The sequence below is a fragment of the Dendrobates tinctorius genome, unplaced genomic scaffold, assembly GCF_039654945.1.
Source record: "Dendrobates tinctorius isolate UK_male_01 unplaced genomic scaffold, ASM3965494v1 ptg000060l, whole genome shotgun sequence".
NCBI classification, from domain to species: Eukaryota; Metazoa; Chordata; class Amphibia; order Anura; family Dendrobatidae; genus Dendrobates; species Dendrobates tinctorius.
In genome coordinates, this window is record NW_027361728.1 from 15,095,937 (window position 1) to 15,108,408 (window position 12,472).

General features: G+C 41.7%; 1 protein-coding gene across 1 annotated transcript in view; it reads left to right on the forward strand.

Moving 5' to 3' along the window:
- The window catches only part of AHSG (alpha 2-HS glycoprotein), a 37,704-nt gene extending 25,602 nt beyond the window's left edge, over positions 1-12,102 (forward strand). The window contains exon 7 of the mRNA XM_073578738.1: positions 9,836-12,102. Within this exon, the coding sequence (XP_073434839.1) occupies positions 9,836-10,063 (228 nt within the window). The 3' untranslated portion in view covers positions 10,064-12,102. The remainder of the gene's footprint in view (positions 1-9,835) is intronic.
- Positions 12,103-12,472: the final 370 nt, after the last annotated feature.

Sequence of the window (12,472 nt, forward strand, 5' to 3'; positions counted from 1 at the left end):
AATGCCTAGTAAAAGACTGTGAAAAATGAGGATGAATGAACTCATGGAGATCAACATCCAACACTGCGGAGACACCATCACGTGCCTCTCAACACAGTGACTCTAGAGCACTGCCCCCATCCCTTATGGGAAACATGCAAAACATGCAAAACAGAAGCCGCGGAGACACCATCACATGTTTCTCAACGCAAGCAATGACCAGCCAGGTCTTTCCCCGGGAAGGAACAACCACGGGAAGGGCAGTCTCCAATGAAGGAAACCACCTATGCCAAAACATGGTATCCATCCACAGACAGCTGTTTCGGGGTATTGCCCCTCATCAGTGTGGAGTAGTAAACTGGCTGGTAGGAGCAATGCCTAGTAAAAGACTGTGAAAAATGAGGATGAATGAACGCATGGAGATCAACATCCAACACTGCGGAGACACCATCACGTGCCTCTCAACGCAGTGACTCTAGAGCACTGCCCCCATCCCATGTCTCCGCGGCTTCTGTTTTGCATGTTTCCCATAAGGGATGGGGGCAGTGCTCTAGAGTCACTGCGTTGAGAGGCACGTGATGGTGTCTCCGCAGTGTTGGATGTTGATCTCCATGAGTTCATTCATCCTCATTTTTCACAGTCTTTTACTAGGCATTGCTCCTACCAGCTAGTTTCCTACTCCACACTGATGAGGAGCAATACCCCGAAACAGCTGTCTGTGGATGGATACCATGTTTTGGCATAGGTGGTTTCCTTCATTAGAGACTGCCCTTCCCGTGGTTGTTCCTTCCCGGGGAAAGACCTGGCTGGTCATTGCTTGCGTTGAGAAACATGTGATGGTGTCTCCGCGGCTTCTGTTTTGCATGTTTCCCATAAGGGATCGGGGCAGTGCTCTAGAGTCACTGCGTTGAGAGGCACGTGATGGTGTCTCCGCAGTGTTGGATGTTGATCTCCATGAGTTCATTCATCCTCATTTTTCACAGTCTTTTACTAGGCATTGCTCCTACCAGCCAGTTTCCTACTCCACACTGATGAGGGGCAATACCCCGAAACAGCTGTCTGTGGATGGATACCATGTTTTGGCATAGGTGGTTTCCTTCATTGGAGACTGCCCTTCCCGTAGTTGTTCCTTCCCGGGAAAAGACCTGGCTGGTCATTGCTTGCGTTGAGAAACATGTGATGGTGTCTCCGCGGCTTCTGCTTTGCATGTTTTGCATGTTTCCCATAAGGGAAGGGGGCAGTGCTCTAGTCACTGCGTTGAGAGGCACGTGATGGTGTCTCCGCAGTGTTGGATGTTGATCTCCATGAGTTCATCCATCCTCATTTTTCACAGTCTTAATTGAAAGAAAGACACAGACTTCTTTAATAATCTTAATTAAACCATACTTATGACCACGCCTAATTACACCGAAGACCTTGATTTCTTGAAATAAAACTAAAATAAAAAAACAACAATATACCATACCTGTTTGTCTTTCTGTCCCACGCTGGAATCTATGTCTGGGGGATTAATAGTTTTCAACCTGGATGGTGCCAAGATGTGACCATCCAGGCTGAGAACCACTGGTGAATGAGCTGTGCAGCCTCTGTGACTAGCGGTGACGTCATCAAGGTTACCTCCGGTCACTGAGGCTGCGTTCCCGCTAGGGGTGAACTGCCGTGACCTTGACACTGTGGGAAAGAGTCAGTGAATACTTCTCTGCAGTTCAAGCTCAGTGACTTCACCACAGTTCACGGTGAGAAATTCTCACTGTGATCTGCTATGAAGCCACTGTGCTTGAACAGAGGTGAACTCAGTGAATTTTTCCCTCGGTGCCAGCGGGGACCTCACCGATGTCACAGCAGTTCAGCCCAGCTGGGAACAGAGCCTCAGCGATGTCACCGCTAGTCAGAGGCTCCGCTTGCAGTAGTTAATTCCCCAGTGGCTCTCAGCTTGGGCGGTCGCATCTTGGCACGGTCAAGGTTGAAAACTATTAATCCCTCAGACTTGGATTATGGCGTGGGACAGATTGACAGACAGGTATGGTATATTGTTGTTTTTTTATTTTAGTTTTATTACAGGAGAATGAGGGCTTCGGAGGAATTAGACGTTTGGTAACTGTTTATTTTTAAATAAAACGGAAAACTGTGTTTAGCCTTATTTCTAATAAAGGACTTTATTCTGGCTGTGTCTTTATTTATAATACAACTATAGGATTAGCAATGGATAAGTGTCTTATAGACGCCTCTCCATTACTAATCCGTGGGCTTGATGTCACCTGACAATACAAAGGTGACATCAACCCCACAAATATGAACCCCACCTGCCAACCGCTACAGGTTAAGTGGGAACATCCAGGCAAAGTGCCAGAATTGGTGCATCTAATAGATGTGCCTTTTTGGGGCAGTTGCAGGCTGCTATTTTTAGGCTGGGGGGGCAATATCCATGGCCCCTTATCAACCTGAGAATACCAGCCCCCAGCTGTCTTCTTTAACAAGGCTGGTTGTCAAAAATGGGGGGACCCCACGCATTTTTTAAAATTATTTATTTAAATAATTTTTAAAAAAAAACAGCGTGAGGATCCCTCTATTCTTGATAACCAGCCTTGCTAACGCTGACAGCTGAGGGTTGCAGCCCCCAGCTGTGAGTTTTGCCTGGCTGGATTTCAAAAATACAGGGGTACTCATGCAGATTTTTTTTAATTATTTAGTTACAGCGCAGGAACAGCTGATGAATACTCCCATCCCCTGCTCCTGTTCTCGCTGTTATTAGCAGCAGCAAGTGCCAGCTGATGGGAGCTGTAGTCCCATCAGCTGACACCAGTGACCGGAGGTAAACTGTACACCTCCGATCACAGCTGAGTGCTCATGCTGTCTTTTGACAGCGTTGAAACTGCGGCTCTCTGACCGGAGAGGATGATTTCACTGCTAATCAGATGCGGTGTTTGCCACGCTGTCATACATATCACAGCATGTCAAACACTGTATTGTCGGGCCCCCCATTCAAGTGAATGGAGTTTGGGTCCGCTCTGCTCGACCACACGCCGTTTTTTTAATTTATTTACAATGCAGGAGCGGCTGATGAATACTGCCATCCGCCACTCCTGCTCTCATTATAATTAGCGGCAGCAGCTGTCAGATGATGGGAGCTGTAGTCCCATCTGCTGCCACCAGTGACCGGAGGTAAACTTTTTACCTCCGATCACAGCTGAGCATTCACGCTGTCTTCTGACAGCGCATAAATCGCAGCTCTCTGACCGGCGGGGATGATTTCTTTCACCAATGATCAGAAGCGCTACGCCGGTGTTTCCCACGCTGTTACACAGCGTGGGAAAAAGCGGCTTTTGTGCTGTGTATGTTCGGCTATATTCGGCAATTAAAATCGGTGAATATTGCAAATTTGGAGATCATGAGCCGAACCAAATATTGAAATATTCACTCATTTCTAATTATGACCTTTCTATGAGACCAATGAATTTGTGTGATTCCAGTCATGCTAGTTCTGTAATGTTAAGTGTTTTATTTGATAACTAAGTATAATAATAGAATGTACAGTATGTATGTAATGTGAGATCTTTAATCAATACGTCTCAGAATATCACAATAATGGTATGACTATAAGAAACCAACAGTTTGTAATTTTCACTCGTCAGATTTTTCACTGATCAGTATGTGTGTATATACAGTGGGTACGGAAAGTATTCAGACCCCTTTAAACTTTTCACTCTTTGTTTCATTGCAGCCATTTGGTAAATTCAAAAAAGTTTTTTTTTCTCATTAATGTACACTCTGCACCCCATCTAGACTGAAACAAAACAGAAATGTAGACATTTTTGCAAATTTATTAAGAAAGAAAAAATGAAATATCACATAGTCATAAGTATTCAGACCCTTTGCTCAGTATTGAGTAGAAGCACCCTTTTGAGCTAGTACAGCCAGTCTTCTTGGGAATCATGCAACAAGTTTTTCACACCTGGATTTGGGGATCCTCTGCCATTCTTCCTCGCAGATCCTCCCTAGTTCCGTCATGTTGGATGGTGATTGTTGGTGGACAGCCATTTTCAGGTCTCCCCAGAGATGCTCAATTGGGTTTAGGTCAGGGCTCTGGCTGGGCCAGTCAAGAATGGTCAGAGAGTTGTTCTGAAGCCACTCCTTTGTAATTTTAGCTGTGTGCTTAGGGTCATTGCCTTGTTGGAAGGTGAACCTTCAGTCAAGTCTGAGGTCCAGAGCATTCTGATAGAGGTTTTCATCCAAGATATCTCTGTAGTTGGCCGCATTCATGTTTTCTTCAAATGCAACCAGTCATCCTGTCCCTGCAACTGAAAAACTCCCACATAGCATGATGCTGCCACCACCATGTTTCACTGTTGGGATTGTATAGGGAAGGTGATGTGTAGTGCTTGGCTTTCTCCACACATGCTGCTTAGAATTATCACCAAAAAGTTCTCTCTTCATCTCATCAGACCAGAGAATCTTATTTCTCATACTCTGGGAGTCCTTCATGTGTTTTTTAGCAAACTGTATGCGGGCTTTCATATGTCTTGCACTGAGGAGAGGCTTCCTTTGGGCCACTCTGCCATAAAGGCCTGACTGGTGGAGGGTGGAAGTGATAGTTGACTTTGTAGAACTTTCTCCCATCTCCCTACTGCATCTGTGGAGCTCAACCACAGTGATCTTGGGGTTCTTTTTTTTACCTCTCTCACCAAGGCTCTTCTCCCACGATTGCTCAGTTTGGCTGGACAGCCAGGTATAGGAAAACTTCTGGTAGTCCCAAACTTTTTCCATTTAAGGATTATGAAGACCGCTGTGCTCTTAGGAACCTTGAGTACTGCAGAAATTCTTTTGTAACCTTGGCCAGATGTGTGCCTTGCCACAATTCTGTCTCTGAGCTTCTTGGCCAGTTCCTTTGACCTCATGATTCTCATTTGGTGTGACATGCACTGTGAGCTGTAAGATCTTATATAGACAGGTGCGTGCCTTTACAGATAAAGTCCTATCAGTTTAATTAAACATAGCTGGACTCCAATGAAGAAGTAGAACCATCTCAAGGAGGATCACAAGGAAATGGACAGCATGAGACTTAAATATGAGCGTCTGAGCAAAGAGCCTGAATACTTATGACCATGTGATATTTCAGTTTTTCTTTTTTAATAAATTTGCAAAAATTTCTACATTTCTGTTTTTTTTCCCAGACAAGATGGGGTGCAGAGTGCAGATTAATGAGTAAAAAATGAACTTCTAACTTTTTTTGAATTTACCAAATGGCTGCAATGAAAAATTTAAAGTGGTCTGAATACTTTCTGTACCCACTGTGTGTATATATATATATATATATATATGTATATACACATTTGTGGCCAAAAGTATTGACACCCCTGCAATTCTGTCAGATAATACTCAGTTTCTTCCTGAAAATGATTGCAAACACAAATTCTGTGGTATTATTATCTTCATTTAATTTGTCTTAAATTAAAAAACACAAAAAGAATTGTCCTAAAGCCAAGTTGGATATAATTCCACACCAAACATAAAAAAGATGGTGGACCAAAGTATTGGCACTGTTCGAAAAATCATGTGATGCTTCTCTAATTTGTGTAATTAACAGCACCTGTAACTTACCTGTGGCACCTAACAGGTGTTGGCAATAACTAAATCACACTTGCAGCCAGTTGACATGGATTAAAGTAGACTCAACCTATGTCCTGTGTCCTTGTGTGTACCACATTGAGCATGGAGAAAAGAAAGAAGACCAAAGAACTGTCTGAGGACTTGAGAAACCAAATTGTGAGGAAGCATGAGCAATCTCAAGGCTACAAGTCCATCTCCAAAGACCTGAATGTTCCTGTGTCTACCGTGCGCAGTGTCATCATGAAGTTTAAAGCCCATGGCACTGTGGCTAACCTCCCTAGATGTGGACGGAAAAGAAAAATTGACAAGATATTTCAACGCAAGATTGTGCGGATGTTGGATAAAGAACCTCGACTAACATCCAAACAAGTTCAAGCTGCCCTGCAGTCCGAGGGTACAACAGTGTCAACCCGTACTATCCGTCGGCATCTGAATGAAAAGGGACTGTATGGTAGGAGACCTAGGAAGACCCCACTTCTTACCCCGAGACATAAAAAAGCCAGGCTGGAGTTTGCCAAAACTTACCTGAAAAAGCCTAAAACGTTTTGGAAGAATGTTCTCTGGTCAGATTAGACAAAAGTAGAGCTTTTTGGGCAAAGGCATCAACATAGAGTTTACAGGAGAAAAAAGAGGCATTCAAAGAAAAGAACACAGTCCCTACAGTCAAACATGGCGGAGGTTCCCTGATGTTTTGGGGTTGCTTTGCTGCCTCTGGCACTGGACTGCTTGACCGTGTGCATGGCATTATGAAGTCTGAAGACTACCAACAAATTTTGCAGCATAATGTAGGGCCCAGTGTGAGAAAGCTGGGTCTCCCTCAGAGGTCATGGGTCTTCCTGCAGGACAATAACCCAAAACACACTTCAAAAAGCACTAGAAAATGGTTTGAGAGCAAGCACTGGAGACTTCTAAGTGTGCCAGCAATGAGTCCAGACCCGAATCCCATAGAACACCTGTTGAGAGATCTAAAAATGGCAGTTTGGAGAAGGCACCCTTCAAATATCAGGGACCTGGAGCAGTATGCCAAAGAAGAATGGTCTAAAATTCCAGCAGAGCATTGTAAGAAACTCATTGATGGTTACCGGAAGCGGTTGGTCAGTTACTTTGGCTAAAGGTTGTGCAACCAAGTATTAGGCTGAGGGTGCCAATACTTTTGTCTGGCCCAGTTTTGGAGTTTTGTGTGAAATGATCAATGTTTTGCTTTTTGCTTCATTCTCTTTTGTGTTTTTTCATTTAAGACAAATTCAATGAAGATAATAATACCAAAGAATTGGTGTTTGCAATCATTTTCAGGAACAAACTGAGTATTATCTGACAGAATTGCAGGGGTGTCAATACTTTTGGCCATAACTGTGTGTATATATATACACTCACTGGCCACTTTATTAGGTACACCATGCTAGTAAGGGGTTGGACCCCCTTTTGCCTTCAGAACTGCCTCAATTCTTCGTGGCAGAGATTCAACAAGGTGCTGGAAGCATTCCTCAGAGATTTTGGACCATATTGACATGATGGCATCACACAGTTGGCGCAGATTTGTCGGCTGCACATCCCTGATGCGAATCTCCCGTTCCACCACATCCCAAAGATGCTCTATTGGATTGAGATCTGGTGACTGAGGAGGCCATTTGAGTACAGTAAACTCATTGTCATGTTCAAGAAACCAATCTGAGATGATTCGAGCTTTATGACATGGCGCATTATCCTGCTGAAAGTAGCCATCAGATGTTGGGTACATTGTGGTCATAAAGGGATGGACATGGTCAGCAACAATACTCAGGTAGGCTGTGGCGTTGCAACGATGCTCAATTGGTACCAAGGGGCCCAAAGAGTGCCCAGAAAAAATTCCCCACACCATGACACCACCACCACCAGCCTGAACCGTTGATACAAGGCAGGATGGATCCATGCTTTCATGTTGTTTACGCCAAATTCTGACCCTACCATCCGAATGTCGCAGCAGAAATCGAGACTCATCAGACCAGGCAACGTTTTTCCAATCTTCTACTGTCCAATTTCGATGAGCTTGTGCAAATTGTAGCCTCAGTTTCCTGTTCTTAGCTGAGAGGAGTGGTACCCAGTGTGGTCTTCTGCTGCTGTAGCCCATCTGCCTCAAAGTTCGACGCACTGTGCGTTCAGAGATGCTCTTCTGCCTACCTTGGTTGTAACGGGTGGCAATTTGAGTCACTGTTGCCTTTCTATCAGCTCGAACCAGTCTGCCCATTCTCCTCTGACCTCTGGCATCAACATGGCATTTCCGGTCACAGAACTGCCGCTCACTGGATTTTTTTTCTTTTTCGGACCATTCTCTGTAAACCCTAGAGATGGTTGTGCGTGAAAATCCCAGTAGATCAGCAGTTTCTGAAATTCTCAGACCAGCCCTTCTGGCACCAACAATCATGCCACGTTCAAAGGCACTCAAATCACCTTTCTTCCCCATACTGATGCTCGGTTTGAACTGCAGGAGATTGTCTTGACCATGTCTACATGCCTAAATGCACTGAGTTGCCGCCATGTGATTGGCTGATTAGAAATTAAGTCTTAACACACAGTTGGACAGGTGTACCTAATAAAGTGGCCAGTGAGTGTATATATATATATATTGTATATTCTGTTATCTGTATAATACACATATATATATATTTATTCATACAGTGGCATATTAAAGTCTGGGCACCCCTGGTAAAAATTCCTATTGTGAACAGTTAAGCAAGTTGAAGATGAAATGATCTTTAAAAAGGCCAAATTTAAAGATGACACATTTCTGTTGTATTTTAGACAATAAAATATATGTTTTTATCTTTTACATTTTAAAAATTACAAAAACGAAAATAGGCGAATGCAAAAGTTTGGGCACTCTGCATGGTTAGTACCTAATTGCACCCCCTTTTGCAAGTATCACAGCTTTTAAACACATTTTGTTGCCAGACAAGAGTCTTTCAATACTTGTTTGATGGATTTTCAGTCATTCTTTCTTGGAAAATTCTTCCAGTTCTGTGAGATTCTTGGGTCATCTTGCATCCACTGCTATTTTGAGGTCTAGCCACAGGTTTTCAATAATGTACAGATCATGGGACTGAGAGGGCCATTGTAAACCTTCATCTTGCGCCTTTTGAGGTAATCTATTGTGGATTTTGATGTGTGTTTGGGATCATTATTCACTTGTAGAAGTCATCCTCTTTTCAACCTCAGCTTTTTTACAGATGGTGTTATGTTTGCATCAAGAATTTGTTGAAATTTCATTGAATCCATTCTTCCCTCTACCCATGAAATGTTCCCCATGCCTTTGGCTGCAACGCAACTCCAAAGCATGATTGGTCCACCCCAAGCTTAATGGTTGGCAGTATGTTGTTTTTCTGAAATTCTGTGCCCTTTTTTTCTCCATACATACCTTTTAGTTTTTGATTTTAACTTCATTGTGCCACATGACTTGTTTACAAAATGAATCAGGCTTGTTAGATGTTCTTATGCATACTTCTGACACATACTTCTGACACTGAATTTTATGGTGATATATCAGAAGTTTTCTTCTGATGACTTTTCCATGAAGGACATATTTGTGCAAGTATCTCTGAACAATAGAACATCGTTCCACCACTCCAGTGTCTGCTAAATTTTTCTGAAGGCCTTTGGCAGTGAAGCTGGGGTTCTGATTTGCCTCTCTAGCAAACCTAAGAGCAGCTCTCATTTAAATTTTGCTTGGTCTTCAAGACCTTATATTGACCTCCACTTTTCTTGTTAAGTGACATTTCTTACTTACATTTCAAACTGAGGAAAGGACAACTTGAAAGCTCTTTGCTATGTTCTTACAAGCTTCTCCTGCTTTGTGGGATCCACCATTTTCATTTTCAGAGTGCTAGGCAGTGATTGGAAAAACCCACGGTTGCTGTTTTGTGGCACAAGGTTAGAGGAGGCTGTTTTTATTAAGCTAATAAATGTCTGAAAACTTGGTCAAAGTTATCTAAGCACACAAACCTCCAAGGATGCCTAAATTATTGCATTGGCCCATTTTCCTTTTTGTAATTTATAAAATGTAAAAGATGAAAAATATATATATATTGCCTAAAATATAAAGGAAATGTGTAAAATTTAACTTTAGCCCCATTAGACATAACTTCATCTTCAACTTGCTTAACTGTTCACAATAACAGTAATTTTGACCAGGGTTGCCTAGACTTTTACATGCCACTATAGTACACTGTATATGTGATTAGGAACCTTACAGAGCCAATAACTTTTTCTTTTTCAGCCTGGAAAAACTGGAGCACCACAGGTCCCCCTGGCACCTCCGCAAACTAATGTTGTGTCACGTTTTCATCATAACCTACATGATCCCAGCATGGGTCCTCATTCTTCTGAATCTAACTCTGCTGAACAACTTCTAGCTTCCACAGCAGGTCATGCTGTTAGGAGGTCACTCACTGGTAATCCTGTGCCAAGTCTTCCATTGTGTCCAGGCAGGAAAATACACTTCTGAAATACAATTAGGAGAGAACATTGTTAATTTCTTCTCGTGTATCACATTACATCAGAATCAGATGAAATCACATCAAGTTTTGATTTTTAGGGCAAATAATTGTCCTGTCAAAGAAAAAATACTGGCCCACAAATTGATATTTTGCAAAGTGCAAAATGGATAAAAAAGAAATACATTTTTTAAATGCTAAAGGCCCCGATAATCATTTGAATGGAGTCAAGCAATCCAGTTCATTTTGGTGGGACTGAAAACCCTTTTCATGTGTATGGGGTCCTCCCAACTCTCCATGTTAAGTTACATTGCCCAATCATATTGCTTCTCAGAGAGATAAGCTGACATCAGAGGTGTCTGGAGAGGACAGTGTTGTCTGGCAGTGGCTTCTTGCACTCTCCTTAAGGCCTCCTTCATATGTTCGTCTTACAAATACATGTGGTGTCCGTTTCCTTTGCGGATACCACACATACTCATTGTAACCTATGCTGCTGTCCACATGAGCACCATGAGTCTATGCAAAAACACAAAGACATGTCCTTTTTTTCCGGCACCACGGATGAAAAGGACCAATACAAGTCAATGGATCCGTGAAAATCACATACAGCCCTAGGATCCATGTGCTATCTGTGTGCAATTTTTTTTGTTACTTTTGGTAAGTTTTTCGGAGCCAGACTCATAAATACATACAAATAAAATGAGATGTCCAAATTTCTTTTCTTTTTATCCACTTCTGGCTTTAACTATATCAAAAACTGAACTAAAACTACATAGTCTATGCAGCCAAATTCAGACACAGGACCCAATTAATCAAAGTGTTTATGCCTGAAATTTGGAGTAACACACTATGAAAAGTTGCAAATTTTTTGCACAAACATGTTTGACACCAATTGGCAAAGCTGGGGCAGGATGTGATGTGATGAGGCATGGCGATGCTTGCTCATCTAATTCATGACGAATCTTACTCCAGTCTCAGGCGTCACTTTTAAGATGCCGTATGATTCATTACGAGGCGTGCTCCTCTTAGTGAATTAGGAGCTTATCACCCCACAATGCCCCCTCATCAAGACTGGTATGAATAACCTCAATCTCGATGAGTCTGGGCCATTAGTATGTGTCTCCATAAATACAATTTCTCTCCTGGAATCTAACCTTGGTTTTTGGTTTAACAAAAAAAAATCACATAGAATAACGCACTTCATAAACAAGAGCTGAAATTTTTGACTTTCTGTTAGTCCACCAATTTTATTCTGAAGAAATAGAGATTTTTCCTCCTTGACGTGTGCAAAAAATATTGATCTACCATTTGGCAAATCTGTTAATTTATGGTAGTTTATTACTTGATTAATTCTAGCATCCACAGCTAGAGTAATGGTGCTGATATTCATTTACTACTGTCATTAAACTTGTTTTAAAAAATGGCAAAAGTAAGTAAAGTTAAAAACGTCATTGGCATTCAAACTTTAATAACTCAACTACTTGATCTCCTAAAAAATAATAAAATCATAGAATTATAGAATGTTAGAGTTCAATGTGACCTCCGGGGTCATCATGTCCAACTTCCTGCTCAATGCAAGATACACTAAATTTTGCTATTTCAAATGGGTTATTTCCAAATGAACTTGATATTAGAATAATACCATCCCAGCTCCCACAACTGTAGATGGAGAGATCAAAACAGCCAGGAGCAATTGAGCAGTACTGTTTCCATAATTTCTAGAGACATTAAAGGAAATTTTAAAACTATCCTATCACTACTGCAGTCAGCTGTCGCTCCACCTTCAGGGGTCAGAGTCAGAACAGAGTTATTTATGTCACGGCCACTAAATGGGAATAAGTCCTTCAAAGAGATCAAGTTTTTGTGCTATAAAAATGTATTTTTCTTTTACTGTCACCTTGAAAAAACTTGCTGAAGTTATCAAAAAATGCATTTATGGCACTCAATACTAGTGACGACATGTATAAGCTTTACTACATAAAGTCAAATTTAATAATAGACAAGTAAATGGTGCTTTTTTCTTTGCTAATAAAGTTTGTTTAAAAAAGTTCTTTTGTGCAGTATTTGTTTTTATTTTCTGCTATGAAATCTCCAAACAATGCTGATTTGTAGAACTTAAATTGTATTCCAATCAAAGACCAGCACAATTAATTGGATCGAATTAAGCACTGAGGAAATGGGAAAATAAAGAATACAGGGTGGTGCATTACATATCAAGACGATTATATAAATACTATATATACTCAAGTATAAGCTGACCCGAATATAGGCCAAGACACCTAATTTTACCACGAAAAAAATGGCAAGACTTATTGACTTGAGTATAAGCCTGGTACACATTGTCCCCTCATTTCCATCCTGGTATGCATGGCCTCCTCATCCCCGTCCTGGTATGCATGGCTCCCTCATCCTCATCCTGG